The 22,513-nt window shown below is 54.9% G+C and overlaps 1 protein-coding gene and 1 long non-coding RNA gene across 9 annotated transcripts in view; one reads left to right on the forward strand and one right to left on the reverse strand.

Annotated features, from left to right (window-relative positions):
• Nucleotides 1–22,513, forward strand: part of LOC112589311 (uncharacterized) — a 185,138-nt gene that overhangs the window by 106,287 nt on the left and 56,338 nt on the right. The window lies entirely within an intron of this gene.
• bi (T-box transcription factor bifid) overlaps nucleotides 1–22,513 on the reverse strand; it is a 100,566-nt gene that overhangs the window by 50,699 nt on the left and 27,354 nt on the right. For 2 of the 7 annotated variants that reach the window (XM_025301983.1, XM_025301982.1), the window contains exons 3-5: nucleotides 11,836–11,949; nucleotides 11,182–11,295; nucleotides 8,740–8,902 (exon numbers count right to left, since the gene is read on the reverse strand). In XM_025301983.1, the coding sequence (XP_025157768.1) occupies nucleotides 8,740–8,902; nucleotides 11,182–11,295; nucleotides 11,836–11,949 (391 nt within the window). The remainder of the gene's footprint in view (nucleotides 1–8,739; nucleotides 8,903–11,181; nucleotides 11,296–11,835; nucleotides 11,950–22,513) is intronic. The other 5 variants (XM_025301984.1, XM_025301987.1, XM_019842569.2 and 2 more) reach the window with 4 other exon arrangements.

Here is a 22,513-nt window from a genome sequence, read left to right on the forward strand (position 1 = left end):
AATGCGCACGCGGGTGCGTGTTCCCTTCTCCTCGTCGCGGGAATTAATTTATACGCTAATTAAGCCGATACTCGACTTTCAGGTGTCGTCTGCGCGCGCGCGCGCACGCACGCACGCACGCACGCACGCACACGCGCACACGTCCGCGCGGTGTCAATACGACGATTTATGCACAGTTTGCTCGTGTTTAGCATTCAGTCACCTCATATCGATCTTTCGTAGCCCCGGCTGCGTCCGCGCCGTTCATTGAACCGGCGTTCTTCCCAAAGAAAAGTGCGTCCGCGCGGAAACCCGGCGCGCTACTGACCAACTTGATGAATAAAGCAGGAAGTAACCGATGCGGCGGTCTACGAACACCTCTCCGCCCGCGCTCTCATCAACTCGCTCGGGCTCGCACGCGCGCTTGCTTGCGCTCGTTGTGCGCCGTGACTCGTCGTCGGCCGCGCGTCTTACTTCCTCCTTGGACTTTTCGCCCGCGAACGTACGTCCGCAAAGTTCAAACTTTGCTCGAACAAAAGGCGCGACTCCGCTCACGGAAAAGTGGATAAGGGAAAGCGAGAGGTGAGCGAACGTCGCGCGCGCGCGCGCGGCCTTCCTCTTCGCGATTTACGCGGATTACGCGCGCGAACAAATAGCCACGTAGGCGGTCGGGTCCGCCGGCCGAGCGCTGCTTGTTTCTCCTGCGAGGGCGATTCCGACCGCCGCGTCGCGTCGCGTCGCGTCGCGTCCGAGGTGTCGGCGTAGTCGCGGGGAAACGCGAGCCGAAAGCGGCAATTACTACGTTAGAGCGGACCCGCGCGCGCTCTTGTGCACGTTATGTCATTATCCCATTTATTATAACGATCAGAAGCCACCGTGCGGCCCGACCGGATTCCACGCCCGTTTCTCGCTCGTCGACGGACGGACGGACGAACGGATGGACGCACGCACGCACGCACGCACGCACGCACGCACGCAAATTGCACCGGAGAAGTCGGGTGTCGTCCCGGCTTCTCTCTCTGCCCTTCTCCTCTCCCTTGGCGCTCTTCGCGCGGATGATGCACGATGATGTCTTGATACGGAATGCGCGGTCGTTAATCGCCGTTTAATCCGAGAGAGACCAGCTCCTCCCAACCGGTCGGCTACGTGCATGCGTGCGTGCGTGCGTGCGTGCGTGCGTGCGTGCCCGCCCGTCGCCGCTACGTTCTCGGCCCTACGTTTCTCGGGAAGCATAAAATTTTAAGAGATAGGTCACGTCGGGAAGCGCGCGAAGCTGCAAATGAGCGCGCTCGTTGAGAGTCCGGGGTGTTTTAAAGTGAGTGTTGAAACCCGGCCAAACGAGCGGTATGCGACGGCGAAAGTATAGGGTGCCGCGAGCGGAGACGGCGTATCTCTCCGATATAAATTTCTCGATCACACGCCACGAGCGACCGAGAGCTTCGCGCTCTGTCACGGCTAACTGCCCCCCCCCCCTCCCTCCATCCCCCTCGTCACCCCTGCCTGTTGTGTTTCGTGTTGCGTTCATTAGGAATTCAGGAATTCACGCCGCCGGACGGTGGCGGTTGCAGCAGGAGTTACCGATCCCAGAGCCTCTCTCTCTCTCTCTCTCTCTCTCTCTCTCCCGACGACGATGACGTCGCTCTCGCGCGGTCCATGGGGGCCGAGAAGGAGCCGCGGGAGGGAGTTACACCGCGGGACAAAGAGAATCGCGGAAATTTTCCGCCGACCGTGCGGCGGCGCGCCTAAATGTCGAAGCCGCGGACGGGCGATAATGCGCGGGGGGGAGGGGGGGACTGCGGGGATCTCTCCTTTCTTCTCGTATCGACTGGAATTCGTAGAGTAGAATCGTTACCGCAGGGCGAACCCCCGGGGAAATTTGCAAAGTGCGTGCGAAACGCAGCCGCGCGCGGCCAAATGATTCAGTAATGTCTGCGTGCGAAGCTCTCTCTCTCTCTCTCTCTCTCTCTCTTCCTACTCCCCCCCCCCTCTCCGTCTCTCGCCCACTCTCGCTCTCTTAGCATCGGCTCCGAAGACGGGTGTGACGTGTGCGTGCATCGGATGTTTGCCGAGAACGCCATTTGACGAGGCAAAAAGTTAGAAATTGCGAGGAGAGAGCACAGTGACGTGCGCGGAGCAGAATTTTTCGAATTCCACCGCCCACTTCCTCGACCCACTCGTGACGATAAAGATGGCGATAATGACTGCGGTGATGCAATAATGATGATAATGGCACGGCTGGGTGAAGGGGAAGTGCGCGGAGTAAAGGAGGACGTGTGTCACGCGTGTGAAATCGGCGTCATTTGCATTGGACACTGCGCGCGATATTTTTCACTTCCCTCTCCCGGCCGAGAGCTTATCGGCATGTAAATAAGAAGAGCGATAAAAATTGGTGGCAAAGGACGCGCAGCGTGTTTGCCGCGCGTACGTATGCATGCGCATGTGTGTGTTGTGTGTATTAATGAACTTGAAAACGCCGAAACGCAAAGCGCGGCCAGCAGCGCATAAAGAATACACTTGACGGATAATTAGATAAATACAAAAGGGAACAAAGGGAGACGGATCCTGACGAGCGCGCGGCCGAAGGATTCTGCTGCGTTATCATCGGACACGGGGGGAATATTAAGCGGCGATTTATGCGCCGTAAATAATGACGGAACGCGCGCCCGTAAAGCCGAAACAACAATCTCCTCGGCTCGCGTTAACTTACGCAAATTGCAGAAATCGCGACGATCGTAATCGTCGCAATGGCGTGCGAACGCGGATATAAACGCGGCCGTTCATTGATGGACGACGCTTCGCGACCGCGTAAAGGTCCCTGCACACCGACAGCTGATTGCTGAGACTCTCATCTCAGTCGTGTTCCTTTTTAATCGATAACGTCAGCAAAGTGAGCGAGCGAAGGAAAAGGACACCGCGCGCGCGGTACGTTGGTCCTCGACCGATCGACGCCGAAAGGATCAAAGGAGAAGAGACAAAGTGGACACTCGATTTTCGCGTGGAAAGACGGCAAGCCAGCAGCCGAAAACTGCGAGAGGAACAAGCATCCTTGCGGTGTCGTTGCTCGTGCCGAATTTTTGGCCGATTTTATCACGGGTTCTTGCGCGATTTCTCCCGCTGATTCTTCGTCGCGATCCCTTTCGTCGACTTCGCGGCCAGCAAGGGGGGAAGCGAGAAGGTGCGAGCGCGTGCGTGCGATTCGATTCTCGCGACTGATACGCATCCCAGGATACGGCTGCGGCATCCGATAGCTGCGACGGGCTTTAGTGCTCCGCGACACGTATCGAATCGGTGTTGCTCGCGCTCTCTCGGCGGACAGCAAAATGGCCCCGGAGCCGGCCGAGAGCCGAAGCTCGCACGCACGCATGCACGGCGACGCCTCGGGACACGCGACGCCCGTAACGAACGAATGTGCGTGCACGCGACGCCGCGCGCGCGGTGTGCATCGCGCGAGGCGACGATCTAATATCCTGGCCGACCGATACAATTCGCCGCGCGTCTTCTTGCACCCAAGACGCGAGTGCGCGTGTGCGGCTTGCGGCCAACCGCGTGTCCCATTTGCACGCGGCGCGCCGGACACGTGTCAAGAGTCGGATCGTCGCGGCGCGCGCGTTACGCCTCCGTCACGTTCGCGGACGCGAAGGTTTGTTATTGTTTTCCAGCGGCGAGACAATCGATCCGCGCGTTCTATGCAGCGCAGCGCGAATCGCATCGCTGGAAACCGCTGTCTTGGAAGAGCGCATCTCACGCTCTCGCCGCGCCGGAAGCCGGCGCGACGCGACGCGACGCGACGCGACGCGACGCGCGAGGGAAGGGCGAATCGTTGACCGAAAAAAAAAAAAAAAAGAGAGAGAGAGGAGGAACAGAGGAAAAAATCACACGAGCGCGCGATGGGAAACGTCATCTCGGGTAAACTTCATCCCGTATCGATCTATCGCTGAATGTCAACTAACGAACACTACTATAGGCACGTATCCATTACTAAACAAATCACGAACGCCGTCCGGCCGACCGTGCTTCTGTAAGCTCCGCCACTGGGCGCTGGATAATTAAAGCTGCGAGGCACATTTGATCGAGTTTCGGTCGCTCCGTCCGACAGACCGATTGTTCTCCATTTTAATTTTTTTCGGAAAATTGGAAAAGGAATTCTCCCCCGCTCTCGCCGTGTGTATGTGTGTGCTTTTTTTTTCTCTACCACCCGCGCGGACATAGATGCGCCTGTGCATGCGCCATGACCGGGCGAAAATTGGAAATTGATTTCGAACGGAATTCCGTGCGATATGTCGAGCACGTACCGAACGATATTGAAATTTCGCGCCTACAAAATAGTTCCTCGGTTGTACCTTCGCCGGGGACTCATCAGAATGTCATTCGCTCGGATATAGGTCAGAGACTGCGATGCAAATGGCGCGGGGGTATTAGACGAGGCGCGGCGCGGCGAGGCGAGACGAGGAGCGGGAACGTTGTCGATCATTCTTATCATTATTCTTATTCGTCATCGCGTCGGGTCAGTTCTGCATTGAATTACGCGCCAGCTTGACGCTCATTCCGCAAAGTCTCGACGCAAATTATCCCCGGCTATAGTATGCAAATGGCCGCGTCGGTTGAATGCGTCTCGATAAAAACGTCCGGTTCGGAAATACAAATGCATGTCCTACGCGTGCTTGATAAATCGCATCGACGGGCTCGCATGCGAATGGCCGCGACAGCCCTTTGAAGAAATATGACTAGCAGCGGCTTCAGGACAATGAAGTCGTTCGAATATCTGCCGTAAGGGCGGCGTGTGTATTTTGGATACAGCTGGGAGCGTTTTGTCGAGGAGTAATCGCGACCGAGGAGCAAAGGAAGAGAGAGAGAGAGAGAGAGAGAGAGAGAGAGAAAGGGAAGAAAACGATGGAAACGCATCTAACGACGACTTGGGCGACGCGCGCGGAGGAAGGTCGGTGTGATTCCAGTATTTCCAGTATTTCGGGTGTCCCGCGGCGCGCCGACTCGATCGCCAAATCGAACTACTTCATTAGCGGCGAGCCGTAATGACGATAACGCGTTTCGGCCGTGGATCGTGGACAATTAATAAAGAGCCGCGTATCGTGGACTTGCCACCGGATTGCGCCCGAGGCTAGTTAGGAGGACGAAAATATCGGCTGTCGAGCGGTATAATTTAGAAGCGGCAGCGGTGCACCCGTCGGAATACACACGTTTCTACATACTTTGAGGATCAAACGAGAATACGATTCCATCTCGTGCCCCATTCTCTCTGCCCAACACCACCTGGCCCGCGAGCGACGAGCGAGCGAGCGAGCGAGCGAAAATTCGCCGAATGAGAATCTTTCCATAAATGCGCGTTCGTCGACGACAAATATATCGAGACCCGTTCGAGGCTCATTCGATCGACTTTCGCTCGGTCGCTCCGTCCGATTGTCCTCTGTCTGAATTCTTTTTCTTTCCGGAAAATTAGGAAGGGGATTCTCTTTCGCTTTTGCGATGCGCGCGCGTGTGTTCATGAATGTTTTTGAAATTGTTGTCGACAAGTTCTGTTCTTACGTAAATAAATCCCGATAAATTATCCCATCGCCAAGTTGGACACAATGGGTCTCTCTCTCTCTCTCTCTCTCTCTCTCTCTCTCTCTCTCTCGCTGTGTACGCATGTACACATTCTCAGCTTCTACCTAGGAACGGATCCGGCCCCCGTTTCTATCCTGTCAAACATTCCCACGCTTAATGCACACCAGCGCGCCCGAGGAAGCGCACGCGGTGTCACTTTAATAAAACGGGAGCAACGAGGTCCTTCCACCTTCCGTCGTCGGCCACGACGGGGGATGTCTCTGACCGTTTTCGTGCGCCGCGTTGACGTACATAGTCAGCGCGCGTCCTGTTTGCGCTCCTCGACGGCCTTTCATCGATATTTGCTCTCGTGGGCCTTGCGGGCCTCGGGATTGCCCTCGAAGACATCTCGAAGGGCCGTGACTCGGCAGTGTCTCGTTTTTGTTTGCCCCACGCCGGGCTTTCCCGACAAAGGGCCCGGTGCTTCGTCCTCCCGCTACTCCGGCACGCCGGGATTATACTCGAGAGGATTCCCGATTGTTTACGCTAATTTCTGTGCTTTCTTTCGCATCTGCGGGCGCCCTCGCTCCAAGTAGAGAGTACCCGAAGAGGGCTGCGAAAATTAGGGTTAAAAGCTAAAGTCACGTCTCGAGATGGCTCTCTAGACCTCTGGCCCTACGGCTGCGGGGTTGACGATTTCGTCGTCGTCGTTTTGACCGACTCGAGTGCGGAAAAGCCGTCGCGTGTGGCAAAGAGGTAACAACGAACTCGTTCTCTCTCTCTCTCTCTTGGAAGGTATTACAACACCCTACGCAAGAGGCGATCCGAATCTGACTTTTCATCCCGGTCTGTTTTGTCTCGGAGCAAGACTTTGAGATATTATCGTTTTAATTTAACGTTCCTGGTTATAAAGTAAGTAAACTTGGTAGGATCTAGGATTTCGGCATTTTTCCGTGAATTTGATGCTTATGTTAAATTTACGACTCGCGGATGCGTAAACTCACGGGACGAGTAGCGTTTACTCGAAACGCTCCGTGTATTCTCTCGCGTGTGGTTCGATAGGACGGCGCGACGATTGGATGATTCGAAGATGATGATGATGACACGCGACAAAGACGCTGCATCGGGTGCAGTGAATTTGCAACTTGTCGGAAATCGACAATAATGCTGCCGCGCAATTTGCGCGTACGCATCGATTTTCCTTCTCAGACCTCGTATGCGCACTCGAGGGCCGGAGGATCCACGCGCCGTCCGCTCTGTCAGGGAATAATGATACCTCGCGTTACTTAACAAGTGTACTCCACCGTAGCCGTATGAGATCGCTTTTATAGACTCGCGCTTTGAGGTAGCGTGAAAAACACGTAATCCTTCAAAGGACCCTCCCGACCAGATCTTTCGTATATCTGGAAAGGGTTGGCCCAGGTGAAAAGGACCGTGGTCTATTAGCCGCCGAGGAAGGGGTTCGGTCGATTTTTTTTTTTCGAGAGGCATTTTCTGGGTTCGTGCACAAACTGGATCCGAGCACTCCACGCACCGAGACAGACAGCGAGCGACAGAACGACGGAGAGAGGGAAAGAAGGAGAGAGAGAGAGAGAGAGAGGGGGGGGAAGAGAAAGAGAGAGAAAGAGAGAGAGTCCTTAAGAGCGGAAGACGCATGCCCGCTGCCCGCGTCGTACGATGCACGTGAACCATGCATAATGTCGTGGCCACATTACCTTTCGGCGACAATCTGCCCGCTGCTGTCTGTCTTTCCCTCTCGCTCTCTTTCCATCCAGCCCTTCTCGCTCGATCCCTTCGCCCACCAGCGTATTCATCTCGTTCGCTCTCTCGCGAGTTCTCACTCGTCCCCCTCACTCGCCCTTCATCTCGCTCTCTCTCTTCCTTTCTTCAGCCGACGCATAAACGCGTTTACGCGAGTGTTTACGAAAAAGAGAGCGGGAGAAACGTCGAGGAGAAGAAGAGAGAGAGAGAGAGAGAGAGAGAGAGAGAGGGGGGGGAGGGGGGAGAAAGAGAGAAAGAGAAAGGATACTAGAAGGAAGGAAGAGAAGGGAAGAGAGTGGTCTTAACAAAGGTCGGTCTGCCACGCACAGCGCGACGACAGCCAGCCATTGACATCGGTGGGCTCTGGGTAAGGAGGACTAGATTTCACGAGCCAACGATGCAAGATCCTTCAAAGGACGCCGACGGGTTGCCGCAAAAAGGATTCGCAAAAAAGAAAAAAGGAGGTCCCAGGTCCGGGAGAAAGAGACAGAGAACCGTGCGCCGTGGACGCAGAAAGGGGGCAGTCTTCCTTAGTTAATACTGGCTTCCGTGCGCCCTCTTCGTCGGAGAGAGAAAAGACACGAGAGAGAGAGAGAGAGAGAGAGAGAGAGAGAGAGAGGGAGAGAGAGAGAGAGAGCGCGAGCGAGCGAAGGGGGCCAAGGGGGCAGGCGGTCGAGGCTAATAGAGAGGAAGAGGATGAATAAGGGAGTGCGAGGCCGTGCTTGTCGGAGGTTTGGGTTCGAAGGGCGGGGAGGTAGGGAAAGAGGGCAAAACTACTTGACGGCGAAATCCATCGCGATAACTTAATCCCAGGATTACATAGCGGTAAGAATCCGCGCGCGGAAATCCGATCCAGGCGCGCGCGCCTGACAGCGTCTCCTTCGGGATGCCGTTTTCAAGGTGCGCGACTGCTCCGTTTCCGGTTTCTCTCGGTCCCGATCTCTCGAGGCTCTCTCGCCGGCCTCTTCGCTGCTGAGCCCGGCCGATTAACGCCGACAGAATGATTATTACTCTTATTATTATTCGAACGCGGGGCAGCCGAAAGCAGTCGAGCAGCTCGCTAACCAGCTCGAAGCTCTCTTGCGGATCGCTAATTGCGCGCAGCGCGCGTTTTGTGCAAAAATATCAGGTTTCGATGATATTTCAGTTTCGGGGTAACTCTAGCTGCAGCGTGCGCCATGGAGAGACTCTCTCGCGAGATGTGTCGCTTCAATTCTACACGTTGCATCCACCGATCGTCATCGTCATTGCGGGGAAATTGGCCCGCGTGCGAAATCCGCGATCTCGCGTCTCTTGCATGCATATTCGCGATCGCGGTCGTTTCGCCGATTTAGATCAGAGCCTGCCTGCGCGCGTGCGCGCCTTCAGGCAGGCTCTCCGAGTTAGCGATTAATTGCAAACTAAAGGAGCAAGCTTAGTGGCTAGTAAGTAAGTAATTGTTTGGTTGGCGTTACGTACAGTACTTACAAAGCCGTGCTTGTCGCTGATGTTGTTGGTGAGCTTGAGTTTGTGGAAGCTCACGACCTTCTGCATCCACTGCTCGCCGCTACTCGGCGAGTCCGGATGTATGTACATCCTCTTCGGCATTTCCGGATCCGCCTTGCCCGCTACCATCCACCTACTGCTCGCAACACACGAATGATGCATTATAGAAGGCTGCGCGACGGCCGCTGCCGCGTGAAACGTGCCTCTGCGACGACGAGGACCGCGTGGCCGCGCGGTCCTCGTCGTCACTCGGGGGGGGCGGGGGGGGGGCCTGGGGGGGCACTCGAATCGTCGGGAGCGATTAGAAACGCAGACCGCAAGGAACGAATTTTGTCCGGTGGGCTGTAATTTATCTCAACGCTGGCTCTTTATCTTGCAGTTTAGTTTAGCTTCCGCGCGCGCGCGCGCGCGCGCGTCCCGGGAGAAAAATTCTACGCGGAGAGAAAGAACTCTCCGCGTCGGGCGCGCAATCGAATTGTCTGCTCCCAGAAGGACCAGACGAAGACTCGCTCGCGTCAGAGACTGAAGGACCCCTTCGGGAGATTTCCACTCGGAGCCAATTGCTGCTCTGTTATCTCGATCGATCTTAACGCGGCTGAATGTCCAAACGAACGTTTTCGCGCCCGCTGTTATTAACTTCTTTTCGCGGCCTTCGTTCACAGTTGCGAACAGAATTATTTTTTCCCGTCTACGAAGGATATTTTTCAGAACCATGTACCCTCTGCTTATCCGATATAATATGCATCCGTATAGATCAGATTGTGACTCGTCCCCCCTCTGGCTGAATTTTTCACCCCGCGTCTTATTACATCTCTAGACTTTCTCTCTCTGTCTCTTTCTCTCTCTCTCTCTCTCTCTTTCTTTTTCTTTCCCTCCTTTTCTTTCTCAGTCGGTTTGAATCGAGGAGGAGCTGACCGTGCTTCCGATAATCAAGCAGATCCTAACAATTTCCTCGCGAGGTAATGGCAACCTCCCCGCCCATGCATCTTCCCAACACGCAAGTGACCAAGCCAGCGATGATCCGGAACGAGCCGAAAGGAGGATCGAAGTGACCCTGTTCCTCGTTGGCTCGGATAGTTTCCCCGGCCGCGAGCGAGCGTCAATCGGCCGCGATTGTTGTCTTTTAAGGGAGGCGTGTCCGCGCCGTTCGTAGTATTCCTCATCGTCGCAGGTGGGTCGAAATCTCGAGAGCGCGAGGGGCCGTAGGAAGAACTCGTCCGACGAGTTCCAAAGTGGCTGCGGTCGCCGGCGTGATGTAATCGTTCATTGTGGTCTGCGTTTCGATTGTGTCCGAGCGCCGGTGTCCGAGATGCCTCGCGAGAGAGAGAAAGAGAGAGAGAGAGAGAGAGAGAGAGAGAGTGAGTTTAGCCGAGCCGTGGAAGCCGTGAAGGCGCTAATCGCGGCCTTCCCTCCGTCGGCGTTCTTCTGACTCTCGACGTCTGCCGCGGTGCAGCTTGGCGCGAAAGATGCGGGAAAACAAGATCGCCCTTCGGCAAGTGAAACGGCTCGGAGGAGAAGTCGCTCCGAAGTTGAACGAAATCGCGAGGAGCACGCGGGTGATCGCGGGAGACCGGCGCGACGTCTCGGACTTGAGGCGATCTTTGCAACACGCGACGTAATTACCAAAAATATAGCGGCGCGGAGATTTGCGAGGCGTCTCGGTCTAGCGAATGTGAAGGCTTGCGATCCCCATACAAGTCGAAATAATTTCCCATGGGTGTACGTGTAACCCTCCTATGCGGCGACTTCTACGACGAGATTAAACATTCATGGTCTGTCTTTTTTTTTCTTTTTTTTTTTTTCTTCCTTTTGACATCGTCTCATTCGCGGCACGACGACGATATATGCCGATATAGGAGGATTTATTTGATAAGTAAACACGTGGGAAAATCAGCGCTCGGCACACCCGAACGTGATCGATTTCTCGCGCGAGAGAAGAGACAAGCGCGGGGATCGGGCGCCGCACTTTTGCACACGGCGGGGGAGGGGTAGGTGTGTGGGGGGGGGGTTAGATGGGCTAACCGATTCCGCGGACAATCGCGATGCAAAACGGGCATGCAGGAGCATTACGAGCGAATTATTTTCGACGAGTATGAGGAATTGTTCGCAGCGCACGCTCCACACTTATTTCAGGAGAGGCTCTTGGCGGAGATAACAAGATAACGTGTTTCGCGATCAAAGATCGATCCAGGATCATCGCTTCGTAAAAAACGTGATCTCCAAACTCGCGACTCGATTTTTTAGCAAGGTCGAGCAAGAGATACGCGCTCGCTCGATCGAAAGACGCGTCGTCTGAGCGAGCGGACGAGCGCGAGACAGCGCGACGACTTTGAGTCGTAATAATAAACTTTGAGTCGGCAAGACAGGAAAGAATGAGCCAGGATCGCTCTGATCGCGGAGGGTCAGGGGTATCACCTGCTGTGAAATTTATATCGGCATTCGTCCGATGCCACGACGTCCATTAGAAGTATGTAGCTAGCCTGCTTGTCTAATCCGGACACCCTCACTTTATACGCGGGAAACATGCGTCTGCGAACAATTTTGCAATCGCAAAAAAAGACAAACACAGCATACGTTAGTTCTATCTCGTTCACCGCTGAGTTTCCTCGTCGAGTTTTCCCACGGGAAAATGGGAATCGCACGCGCGCGCGCGCGCGCCAAATTTACACTTGGCGCATTACGAGAAGCGCTGCTTTCTCTCTCGTCTGCTGAAGCGGACAGTCGTCGGTCTTAAGGATCTCCGTGGCGGATTAATCCCCGTCGAAAAGATCGCTTTGTACGCTCGTCGAGTCGAGTACTCGAGAGAGAAGAAAGGAACGAGATATTAAAAAAATCGAACGAACGAGACATCGCGAGGAGGAGGAGGAGGAGGAGGAGGAGGAGGAGGAGGAGGAGGAGGAGGAGGAAAGCAAGTATCAAGATCGCAGGGCGCGCTGATGCGTTTTGCGTGCGCGGCGTAACGCGGTCGCGGGGAAAAGCCTCGGGAGATCGTTAAGACGCAGACTGTCCGCGACGATTATATTTTTACGAGTGCCTTCGCTCTCTCCCTACACCCCGCAAAACCTCTACCTGTTGTGGAACTTGTATCTGTAGTCGTCGGCGGCAACGATGTCCAGCAGAAGGATGTACTTGGCCTTGGCGTCCAGACCGGAAACTCGGAACTTCATCTGAGGAAACATCTGCCTAGACCCCCGATCAACATGTACAGTTCGATTAGATAGTTTGCTCGATTGAAGCGGACTCATTTATAGACTATCATGCAACTGTCACTAGATTCGTATCTCTCTCGCTCCCGTGCGTGCTCGGTCTCGCTAATTAAAAGGACATTCCGTCCTCGCATATGGCGCTGAAAGCAAACTCGCGTCGGCCTCTCGGGAGATCAGGAGGATACATTTTCAAGTTGAGCGTGTTAAATATTAACAAACAATCCCCCGTGTCTCTCCGCTCGAGTACGACGGCGCGGCGGTCGAGGACGATTCGCGACGAGCTCGTCGTCTTGCTTCTCGCGCGAAATCGCGAGCCGCCCGCGCGCGCGCGCGCTCTCGTCGCGAGTCACGTCGACGACACCTGGTAGAATCCTGAAAGGTTGGAATAGAAACGTGCACGAGTCAATCCCGGCCGCTGTCAGCCGGTGGACGCGCGCTGGAGGCTTCCGAGGCGCGTTCCCTGGAATAAAAAGCGGACCTCGTTCTCCCGCGCGAGCCAGAAACCGACGGCTGCGGCGCGTCGGCCCGGCAGCGAAGCGAGGAACGTACGTGGGACACTCGTCGCTTTCGTCGAAGAATTATATTCACCCGGCGAAGAAGAGACACACGAGACACACATTCACTCACACACACACACACACACAAGCGCGCGCGCGCGCTTACACCTGCGCGGCGGAGACGAGGCGCCGCGCGCGCGAGAGGGAGCCTGGAAAATCGCGGCTCGCGTTTTTCGGACGAAACGCGAGATCCGCCGTGTAACTCGGCGCTTCTGATGAAAATTCCGCGCGACCGCATTTTTCGCGGCCGAACCTCGGAATTCCGCGCGAGGGATCCCGCGCCGCCGGACAGCCGCATTATATCCCGCACGCGCTAATCACGAGGCGGAAAAAGGATGCGACTCGGTCGTGCGCGCTGATACTCTTCCAGTAAAGTCACACACGCGGAATATTGCTCCGGAGGATATCAACACTCAAAGTGTATCGTATTAACGTGTCCAGCTAGGATAGAATAATCTGCTTGGCGAGTTTTTTGCTCCACGTCGTCTCCCTCTCACATGCTCCTCTCGAAAGCGCTCTCGATATCCGACCGATTCCCGTAAATATAACTTCGTCTCGCGTGTTTCTCCCAAGTTTCATCGCGATTAGTGTAGTTTCCGGAATATTTAAAAACGCCGGTTACCGTACCTTCCAGCTAATGAGCGCATCTCGTCCATAAGCAGTTTCTCACGACCAAATTATCGAGGAAGATTCCATTACCCTAATTAGGCGATATAAATTCGTCGACGTTTGACGGGGGGGGGCGCATTAATAGGCCAAAACGTGTTGCTCCGGGACGATGGTATGTGACAGATAAAACGTCCCGTTACGTCCTGTATATACGAGCTATCAAGTGGCCAGTCGCTATCGATAACGAACAATGAGCGCATCTAATCCTCTGCCCTCCTTCCGCCTCTCGTGTCACGGAGGACGAGAATGCACCTGTTCGAGCTGCGGTAACCTTTCAACGAATCGCCCTGCGTCCCCCTCTCCCCCCCCCCGACGAAATTATTTACATCGTGAAGATCGAGCGTCGAAAGCCACATATCGCGCGTATTTCGGCGCGTGTTTCGAAACAGAAAAAAATATACATATAAAAAGCGGGATGAAAGAGCGCGTGAGAAATATATGCGAGCGATCGATGACGCGATGACCGTAGATTTACATTTAATTAAGAGGCCCGACGAAATCTCTCGACGCAGCGTCGCGTGGCGTTTTGCCGGAGACGACGCCGGATGCATCGATCAAAGCCGGCCGTCGAAAAGAGATCGGTCGATCGCCTCGGACCGGCGCGGCGAGGGGAGGCAAGCAAAGGTAGCGGGATTTCAAGTGGCATCTGCCTACTGTCCGTCGAGCGGGAGAGCGACGACTCGTCTCGTTGTCGACCGTTTCGGCCGCGAGCATGGAAAGACAGGATCAGTTTCTCCGGCGGCGGCGGCGGCGGCGGCGGCGCATTCGCTCGCGATAAACGAGACGCCGTTCACATTCACGTCGCGGAGGACACTAAGCCGGATTATCCGCTCTATGTGAGCCAAAATATCCCGCGGAGGGAGGACGCGAGGGAATCCTCTAACGAGCGTGGCGAGCGAGAGGCTGTCTGCGCGTCGCGAATGCTACGCCATGGACTTTACATATTTTTCTACGTGTTTTTCTTCTTTTTTTTTTTTTTTTTTTTTTTTTCTTTGGCGTTTTTATCTGCCAAGTGGACGAGACGCGACCGGCCGGTTACATAATGCCGATGCGCCGGGAAGCACTCTGTCGTTCTGTGCGCTGTTGAACACAGGAGCGATTGTACGCGGATGCTCCCATGATCCAGCCGCGCGTAATATATTTTATGCTTTAGTAAAGTTTTAATCACGATTCATCGAGTCGGCGCTCGATGAAGTTTTGCTCGCGTTCCAAAGGTCAGCAAGCGAATCGCGAAGTCGCGATACGTCGCAATACGCGCTGACGTAGAGGAGGTGAGGTCATTTTATATAATATTAAATAATAAAATTATATCCAAGAGCGGCCGAATATAATCCGACGACGCTCGCTAATCGCGCGAGCATAAAAAAAGGAGAACGACGGAGGAAAGAAAGAACGCGGAGACGCGGAGAGACTGCACTTCCAAAATTAGCGCGAGCGTCACGACGCTTAATTGATTGGCGCGCATGAAAATTAATCGGACGTAAGTGCGTCACCGTCTCTGTTTTCGGTCGATTGAGAAATCACCTCGAGACGTGTAAACAGCCGTTTCGCCCGTAATATATATTCATGCGGCCGGAATTCGTTATCGCAACGAGAGAGGCGCGCGCATTGGCGATGCCAGATTTTGAAAGTGGAACAATCTGGAGACAGTCTCGAAGAAAGGAGAACGACACTAGAGAAATGCAGTTTACAGAAATCTATTTTTTCCTAACGCGTGTATAAAGAAAATTTTTCATAAATCCCGGACATTGCCGGCGATATGTGGACGTCTGGGAAATCCCGATCGCGACGACACTCGCGGAATCCGAACGCTCTCGGCGAGCGAACCTCCGATTTTCCCAGGGCAGCGCGCCCGTTGCGCGTGCACGCACGCACGCACGCACGCACGCACGCGCGCGCTCGGCGAGATCTCCTCGGAATAACAAAAAAAAAGAAGAAAGCACGGGGCGTTATCGGTTTAAATCAGACCGAAGGTTAAGATCTTTCCGCTGCGCTTGCTTGCAGCCGAGTCGTCGCGTCGGTCGGTCGCGGCTCCAATAACTCGCGACAGCGGCGCGTCGTCGATTTCCCGCGACGCGACCCTTCTTCCGTCGGTCATAACTCCGACCGGTCTCGCGTAGCAGCCGCTAATGAGCGACAATTCGAGTAAACAAATTATGACCGGCCGTCGGCGTTGTCGCCGTACGAGAATGCTGAAAGCTGTAAATCGTGCGATAACGCGTCTTTGAGCGCCGCTCATTCTCTCTCTCTCATTCTCTCTCTCTCTCTCTCTCTCTCTCTCTCTCTCTCTCTCTCTCTCTCTCTCTCTCTCTCTCTCTGTCCCTTTCTCTCTCGTCCCCACAGCTTCGTCTTCCATTCCCATTGAGTCGGGCAGTGCGCGAGCATATCATCGCTGAAAACTATAACTCGAAAACGGCGCGATAAGGGACGCCCGGCGCCGATCGACAACAGCTGCTCGAACGACCGGGTGACGTACGACCGCTATATTTTCCCGGACACGAATTCGAGACGCTACCGACGTTCCCCCCCCCCCCCCCGCCGCTCATTACGTGTCGCTCCAGCCAGCGCCAAGTGGCGCGTGTTCTTTTATATGATTTTTATTGCCCTACCGCTTTCTACGTAACAAGCCTACGCGAGAATGCGAGTCTTATTAACTATATATAGATATATCTCGATGTTCATTAATGCGCCGGGATCAAGCGGATTTTTAAACAGATCTCGCCCGAGTGTCGCTGCTTTCATTTGACGTGTTAGGACTAGCGAATAGTCGAATAAGAATTCCAGCTGTTCGAATCAGGGAGCGGTGTGTGACACGATCGGCCGACCCGAGGAGAAAAAAATTCAAGACAAAACGCCTCTTCGTAAAGGAAAGGGGTGGAACCCACGTGACATTCCTCAAGAGGCGAGGAATCGTCATCGAGCGGCGCGCTCGGCTTTAACGACCGCACAGATTACGGGAAAAGGCTCCGGAGAAAGGCGACGGCGCGATCGAAACCCTACGCGGCAGCGGCCGCAGTCATCGGAGATATTTATCGGCAACGGAATGACCGTATCCTCATTACGGTTTATGTTACTGTCGGGAAGAACAAGAAATTAGGTGCCAGATCGGACCACGCCGCGTTGTCGGCGCCGCGCGCCACTGTCCACGTCGGCGCAATTATACTACAAAATTAGATCGTAAAAGGAACGAGTTCGGACGCGCGATAAATCGTATTCGAGGAAATTAATATATATGATGTAGGACTCACGCACGCACGCACGCACACACGCACACATATTAATGCACGCACGCGCGCGCGCGCGCGCGCGCGTTCGTACGACCCATGTCGATCGAGTGGTACTTCTTTTGTATCGGTTTTTTAATTTTGAAGCGCGATTGGTGACCGGTGAATATAGTCGGGATCACGTGATCTCTCGATGTTAATGAGGCGGTAATCCTTTCGTGTAATTTCCGAGTAGCGAAATTTGCGAGCGCGGCTCAAACGACCCGTGATTTTCTGCGTCGAGGGAAAAAATATTTAAAGAATGAAAGACTTTTTCCCGGTGGGTACTAATAACATATTTTTTCCAAGTGCAAATTCCTTTATTCGGGTAGAACAATCGCTTTCACGCGTAGGAAGTTACGGTTCCAACAAAATGTCCCCTCATATCTGAAAAAAGTGTTTCACGTCGCACGTGTTATTAATTATCCACCGAATAAATATTTGTTATTTTTCATATATTTTTACTCTCCGCGCGTAAGAGTGATAATTCTCTTTCACAGTTTTTCCTATTGCCTCTCTCGTTCTCTTTCTCTCTTTCTCTCTCTGTTCCGCGATACAAACAATGTGTAAATCTAATTACGCAGTTGTATAATTTCTTTTTGCACAATCCACGAGAAAAAACGAGAGCACGAAGATAACTTCGATCTCGCGGTCCACGTTGGAAGGTGAAGGTTTAACGGTGAAGAAATCGTACACGGGGGGGAACGTCGAGCACTTCGCGAGCGCGAAGCACAATGCATTTTTTCACTCACACACGCCTGTCGCTAGAGCCTATTTTCTCCGCGATCGCTATACGTACGTGTACGCGCGCGCACAATTACATCTCAGAAGCGATAACAGCGGTCGTGCGCGGAGCGTATCTCTTGATGATCGATCGCGAAGGCATCGGAGGCGCGATGAAGTGGAATAGAATGCGGAGTAAAACGCGGCAAAACGCGGCAACTTTGCGAAGCAGCACCTGCTTTGTCCGACATTCGATCATCCGACGTGCTCGTTTCCCGTTTGCAATTCTTCGTCCGTCGCTACAATGTTCAAAGGGCTTTACACATAGTAATTTTTTGTGCGCACCACCACCACCACCACCACCACCACCACCACCACCACCACCATCATCACCGGCGCATGTCGGTTCACTCCCATATGGCATATGGTGTGTACTCCCATTTTCGAGACTCTCCCGAGATCGATCGGTGTGCCGCGCGCGAACCTGTATCGCGAAGATGCCATCGCTAATAAGTTGCGCGAGATGCCAATCTTTTTAATCGATATAATTTATGTTCTTTCCCACTGGCGAAGCCGATGATGATCGCGATTATCGCGATTATCGTCGATTGGACAGGCCCGTCTTTTGTATAACAGTATATAATCCCATAAAATTAACTTTCTCTCTCTCTCTCTCTCTCTCTCTCCCTCCCCCCTTCCCTCCCTTTCTCTCTCTCTCTCTCTCTCTCTCTCTCTCTCTCTCTCGCTCTCTCTCTCTCTCTCGCTCTCTCGGACTTTACGCACTTTGTAATTGAAGCGCAATTAGCATTTATAGACGTGTCCGATTAATGACAATATAAATATTAAAACGTAGAGCGCTGACAGTATCGCGTCGCATTGATATGCAGTATGCAAAATACAACTAACGGTATTTGCGGGTTGATGCGCATCGTGTCAAATGGCACGCTGATTAAACGGTACGTCGGATATGTGTATCTCGTAAAAATTGAATTCGATTTATCGTAATATCGAGCGTGCAATTTGCAGTGATCCTTTGCGGAATTAATCGGCATTCGCACGCGGCAGCCGACGCGCGTTAATTCGGCACGCGGTGCATACCTCGCGAATTTTTCGCGCTTTTCCCCCTCGCTCGTGCGTGCTAATTCACGATCTCACCCGCCGAGGACAATCCTCCGTGCGCCCGACGACTCGTCGACCCGACAACGCCGACGACCCTCTCGCAAGGGCGAGTCTCTCATCTCCTCCTTCTCCTCCTCCTCCTCCTCCTTCCACACGGAAGCGTGCGGTCTGCAGTTTCAGTGCTAACCGCAGAGATGCACTTCCGGGACACCCAGTACATCCCCGGGTACTACCTTCCGTAGTGTGTGGCAGGTGGAAGAGAGATCGCTTCCACGAAACCTCAGGGGCCCGCGGTGATGTGCTCTCGCACGACGGCGACGACGACGACGACGGCGACGGTGCGTGATATAACTCGACGAGCGAGTGAGGGAGAGAGAGAGAGAGAGAGAGAGCCACACGTATCCTCTCTCCCGCCCCCCTCTCTCCTTCTCTCTCTCTCTCTCTCTCTCTCTCTCTCTCTTCGCCATAAATGTGTGCGTCTGTCCTTTTCTCTCTCACGACGATATCGCGCGAGCCCTCCCTGCCTCCCTTCCTCCTTGTCCGTGCGAGCAAAATCGCCGGGCGAAATTCTTCTCCTCTCGCTCTTTCTTTCCGCCGTGCTCCCTCTCGTATTTGTTTCTCGGACGGCGCTAATTTTCGGCGTTACGGCTCTATCGGTGGGGCCCGATCTAGACGCGCGGCCTCGGGCGTTCTTTCGGTATTTCGTGCTGGGGCTGGCCTATGGCTTCTGCCTCGTTAACGAGAGACGTTGGCGGCGGCTGCACACCGATCCGCTTACGCACACGTAGCCGCCGCGGCTGTTTCGCCGGAGTCGAGTCGTCGCGCCTCGCCTCGCCTCGCCTCGCCTCGCCTCGCCAGCCGTCGCCTCGCGATCACCGGTCGGTCGTTTTAATTGTCTGTTAATTAGCCTCGGCAGCGGAATCCGATAATTCCCGTCGATTAATTGATCGTAAAGGTTGAGTCGAGACAACTCGCACGTCACACACGACTCACCGCTGTTCTCTGACACCGGACGTCAACCGATTCCCCCGACCTTTTTCGCTGCCATTTTCCTCCGGACGAGTTTCAAATGTACGAATGTTGTAGCTTACGAGAAACAATAAGCCAAGAACAATGCTGGCAAAAAGGAAAAAGATCTCGCGGGCTTTCACCGTGCGAGCCGACGGGAGGCACCGGGAGGGTCATGAGAGGATCCGTGGAGCTCTGCGGATTAACGATATTAGGTAATACCTCCAGTGACCCGTGACGTTTGATTGGCCCGCGGTACCCGCGCGCTCGGCCGAAAATTCACGTAACGCGCGCGGCCGCGAGAGGGACGAAGAACGGGCGGATTATGCTGGCGCGTACAAAGCTGCTGCCCGGCGAGAGCAACGCGCGATTCCCTTGAAACGCTCTCATTCATGGCTATTGCAGTTACGTAAATCCGCGCAGCCGGGGCAGCCTCGTCCGGGCGGGTATAAGTAAGGGGGAACGGACTCCACACGTGAAATACACCTCTCGCGATATCGCCGATGAGTAACGACGACAAATAGGGGAGGAAAGAAACGGCGCGAGGCCACAGGTGCGCGCGCGGCTACCGCCGCGCTTTGCGTCGCCGCGGCACTCCGCGAGCCGGAGGAGAGCCGATATCTCGATGGAGATTGCACCCACCGGGTGGTGTGGTGTCTGCGACGGGTGCCGCTGCGTCGTGGATTTACGAGCAACACCCGATAGGTGTAGCGCTATCGGGGAATTTGCTTCTGGCGAGCGAGACGGCGAGAGAGAGAGAGAGAGAGAGAGAGAGAGAGAGAGAGAGAGAGGAGAGAGAGGGGGGAACCGGCCGGGCGTTGGGCAATTCTCGCGAGTACGTCGCGTCGGCGCCGAGCGGCAAAGAGACGGCAAATTGAATTCCGTTTCATCCGGAGAGCCCTCGCGGGAAGGAAGAAGAAGCAAACTTGAGAGCGCGGAGCTCTTGACGATTCCGTAACTATCGCACGAATCCCGCGCGGCTCCGTCCTTAAGAGAGAACGGCCCGTCCGAGATCCCTCATGTGCGCGCGCGCGCGCGCGCGCGTTTCTTTCGCGCCGCGAAAGACCGCCGAGAAATTCAAACGACGTGCCGTGGAACGTTACGACCTGCGCGCGACTAATCGTTACGATTTCTCGGCGGCTCGCGGGAACTCGCGGCGACTCGCGGGGAAAAAGAAGCCTCGTTATATTGCCCCCGAAGAGGGCGAGCGAGCTGAGCCTGTAAAGGCGTAACGACAACGACCGGCAACTGTAACGCGCATACCGCCGAGAGAGAGAGAGAGAGAGAGAGAGAGAGAGAGAGAGGAGGGGGACGGGAGCGAAAGAGCGAAAGAGCGAGGGAGAGAGAGAGAGAGGGGGGGGGAGAAGGAGAGAGAGCCAGCGCGTTGCCTTTACCGAACCCTCAAACCGAAGCTCCTCTCGCGCTCTCCCGCAACCCCCTTCAGCCCTCCGCAGCCGACAGCGGCCGGTCGTCGATAAATCGAAAGGAGAATCGTTATTTACGGCGCGTCATTACGCGCGACGGGGACGCGCGCCACCGAGGGAAGAATTCGCGCGCGCGCGCGCGCGCACACAACTCGGTAGCTTTAAGTTAATTTATTTTATCGCTAAGCTGCGCCCACACCGATGATTTGCTCTCGCGTCCCCTTTGCATGCCCGTTTATCTCTCCCGCCCTCTCACCCGCTCTCGCCGATCTCTCTCGTGCTTTTTCTCTCTTGTCTCGGTCGCCTCACGCTGACGCGCGCGCGCTCGCGCCGGATTTCAGGGCGCGTCACTCCGGCCACGTAACGGGTGACACGCGAGTCTCGCGCCGGCCGGGTGCGAGAAAAGGATGCGACTCGCGCCCGCGAGGGCTGCTCTCGGTGTTAACCGGTGCGATAATGATCCGTCGGCGCGGCGCCGATACGTGACTCGCGTGCGAACCACGGCTTCGTACGCGATTGAAATTAAACGAAAGCTCCCGCGTTCGCGTTCCCAGCCAGACGACAAATTGCTGCGACTCGATCAAACGAGACGAAAAGGAGAGAAAAGTAGCCGACGATCCGTCGCAGGCTCGTAAAAAGGAACCCGTAGCTAATCGCTTTCCGCGGAAACACCCGTTGCAGGCGACTCATCGCGCGGCGTCCTTCGCGCTTCTATAAGCCGAGAAGCATAAAGTACGGGTTTAAGGGACCACAGCGATGGCCGCGCGCGCGCAAAGCGCCGCCGCGTACGAGAAATTAAAAAACCTGCCGCCGCCGCCGCCGCCGCCGCGTCCGAATTTTACGGGCGCGAACTACACCGTAAATCGGCCACGCGGTCGGATCCCTTCCCCCCCCCTCCTCGCCTCTGCCCCCGTCCTCCTGCCCGCAGCCCCCGCGTTTCGAATCCCGATGAATCAATCGGGATCATATATTACGAAATTATCGCGCGCGCACCTCCGGCGTCGTTATTTTAATCTGCTTGCGCTATTACGTTGCGCAAATTTATCGACGCGTCCCGTAACGACGTGCGCGCCGTTCTCGTCGGCCGCGTCTCAATGTTAGGAGGAAACGAAACGCGGTTGGGAAAGGCGGGAGAGCGGGGAGGGAGGGAGGGAGGGAGAACAGAAGGGAGCGATAGTGAGGAGACTTTATGGGACGACGAAGGGCAGGACACAAATCTATCGGCGAGGGAAGAGAGGACTGACAGTGAACAAGAGAAACGCGCAGGAGAGCGAAGGAGAGGAAAGCCGTTCTTCCACCCCCTTTGTCCTCCTCCTCCTCTTCCTCCGCCTCATGCCACCCTTTGCCCTCCCCCTCGCAGCTGTGCGCGAGTCTTGTCGAACAAATCGGTACAAACGATCGTCGTAAAGGAGTTAAGAGAGAAAAAGAAAGACAGAGAGACAGAGAGAGAGAGAGAGAGACAGAGAGAGAGAGAGAGAGAGACCGAGTTTATATACGCCTTTCCACCGTAGGGCCCCGCAGAGGGTTCCGAAGGGAGATGAGCGGACCCGATAGGGAAACCGATAGTCGCCGCTCGGGCACCGCCAGGGTTTCGAGAGCTTCTCCTTTCATCCTTCGGTCGCATCTCCTCCCGCGGAACCCCCGCAGCGAGAAACTTTTTTAACCGGATCCGAGAGAGAAGGGAAGGAAGGTTGGCGCTGGGAGGGGTGGAGGGGAGGGAGAGAAGGAGAAGGAGCCGACAAAATATAGCAAAAAGTCGCGCGTTCACCAAACCTCTC

Source organism: Harpegnathos saltator, unplaced genomic scaffold, assembly GCF_003227715.2.
Source record: "Harpegnathos saltator strain DR-91 unplaced genomic scaffold, Hsal_v8.6 scaffold460, whole genome shotgun sequence".
Classification (NCBI taxonomy): domain Eukaryota; kingdom Metazoa; phylum Arthropoda; class Insecta; order Hymenoptera; family Formicidae; genus Harpegnathos; species Harpegnathos saltator.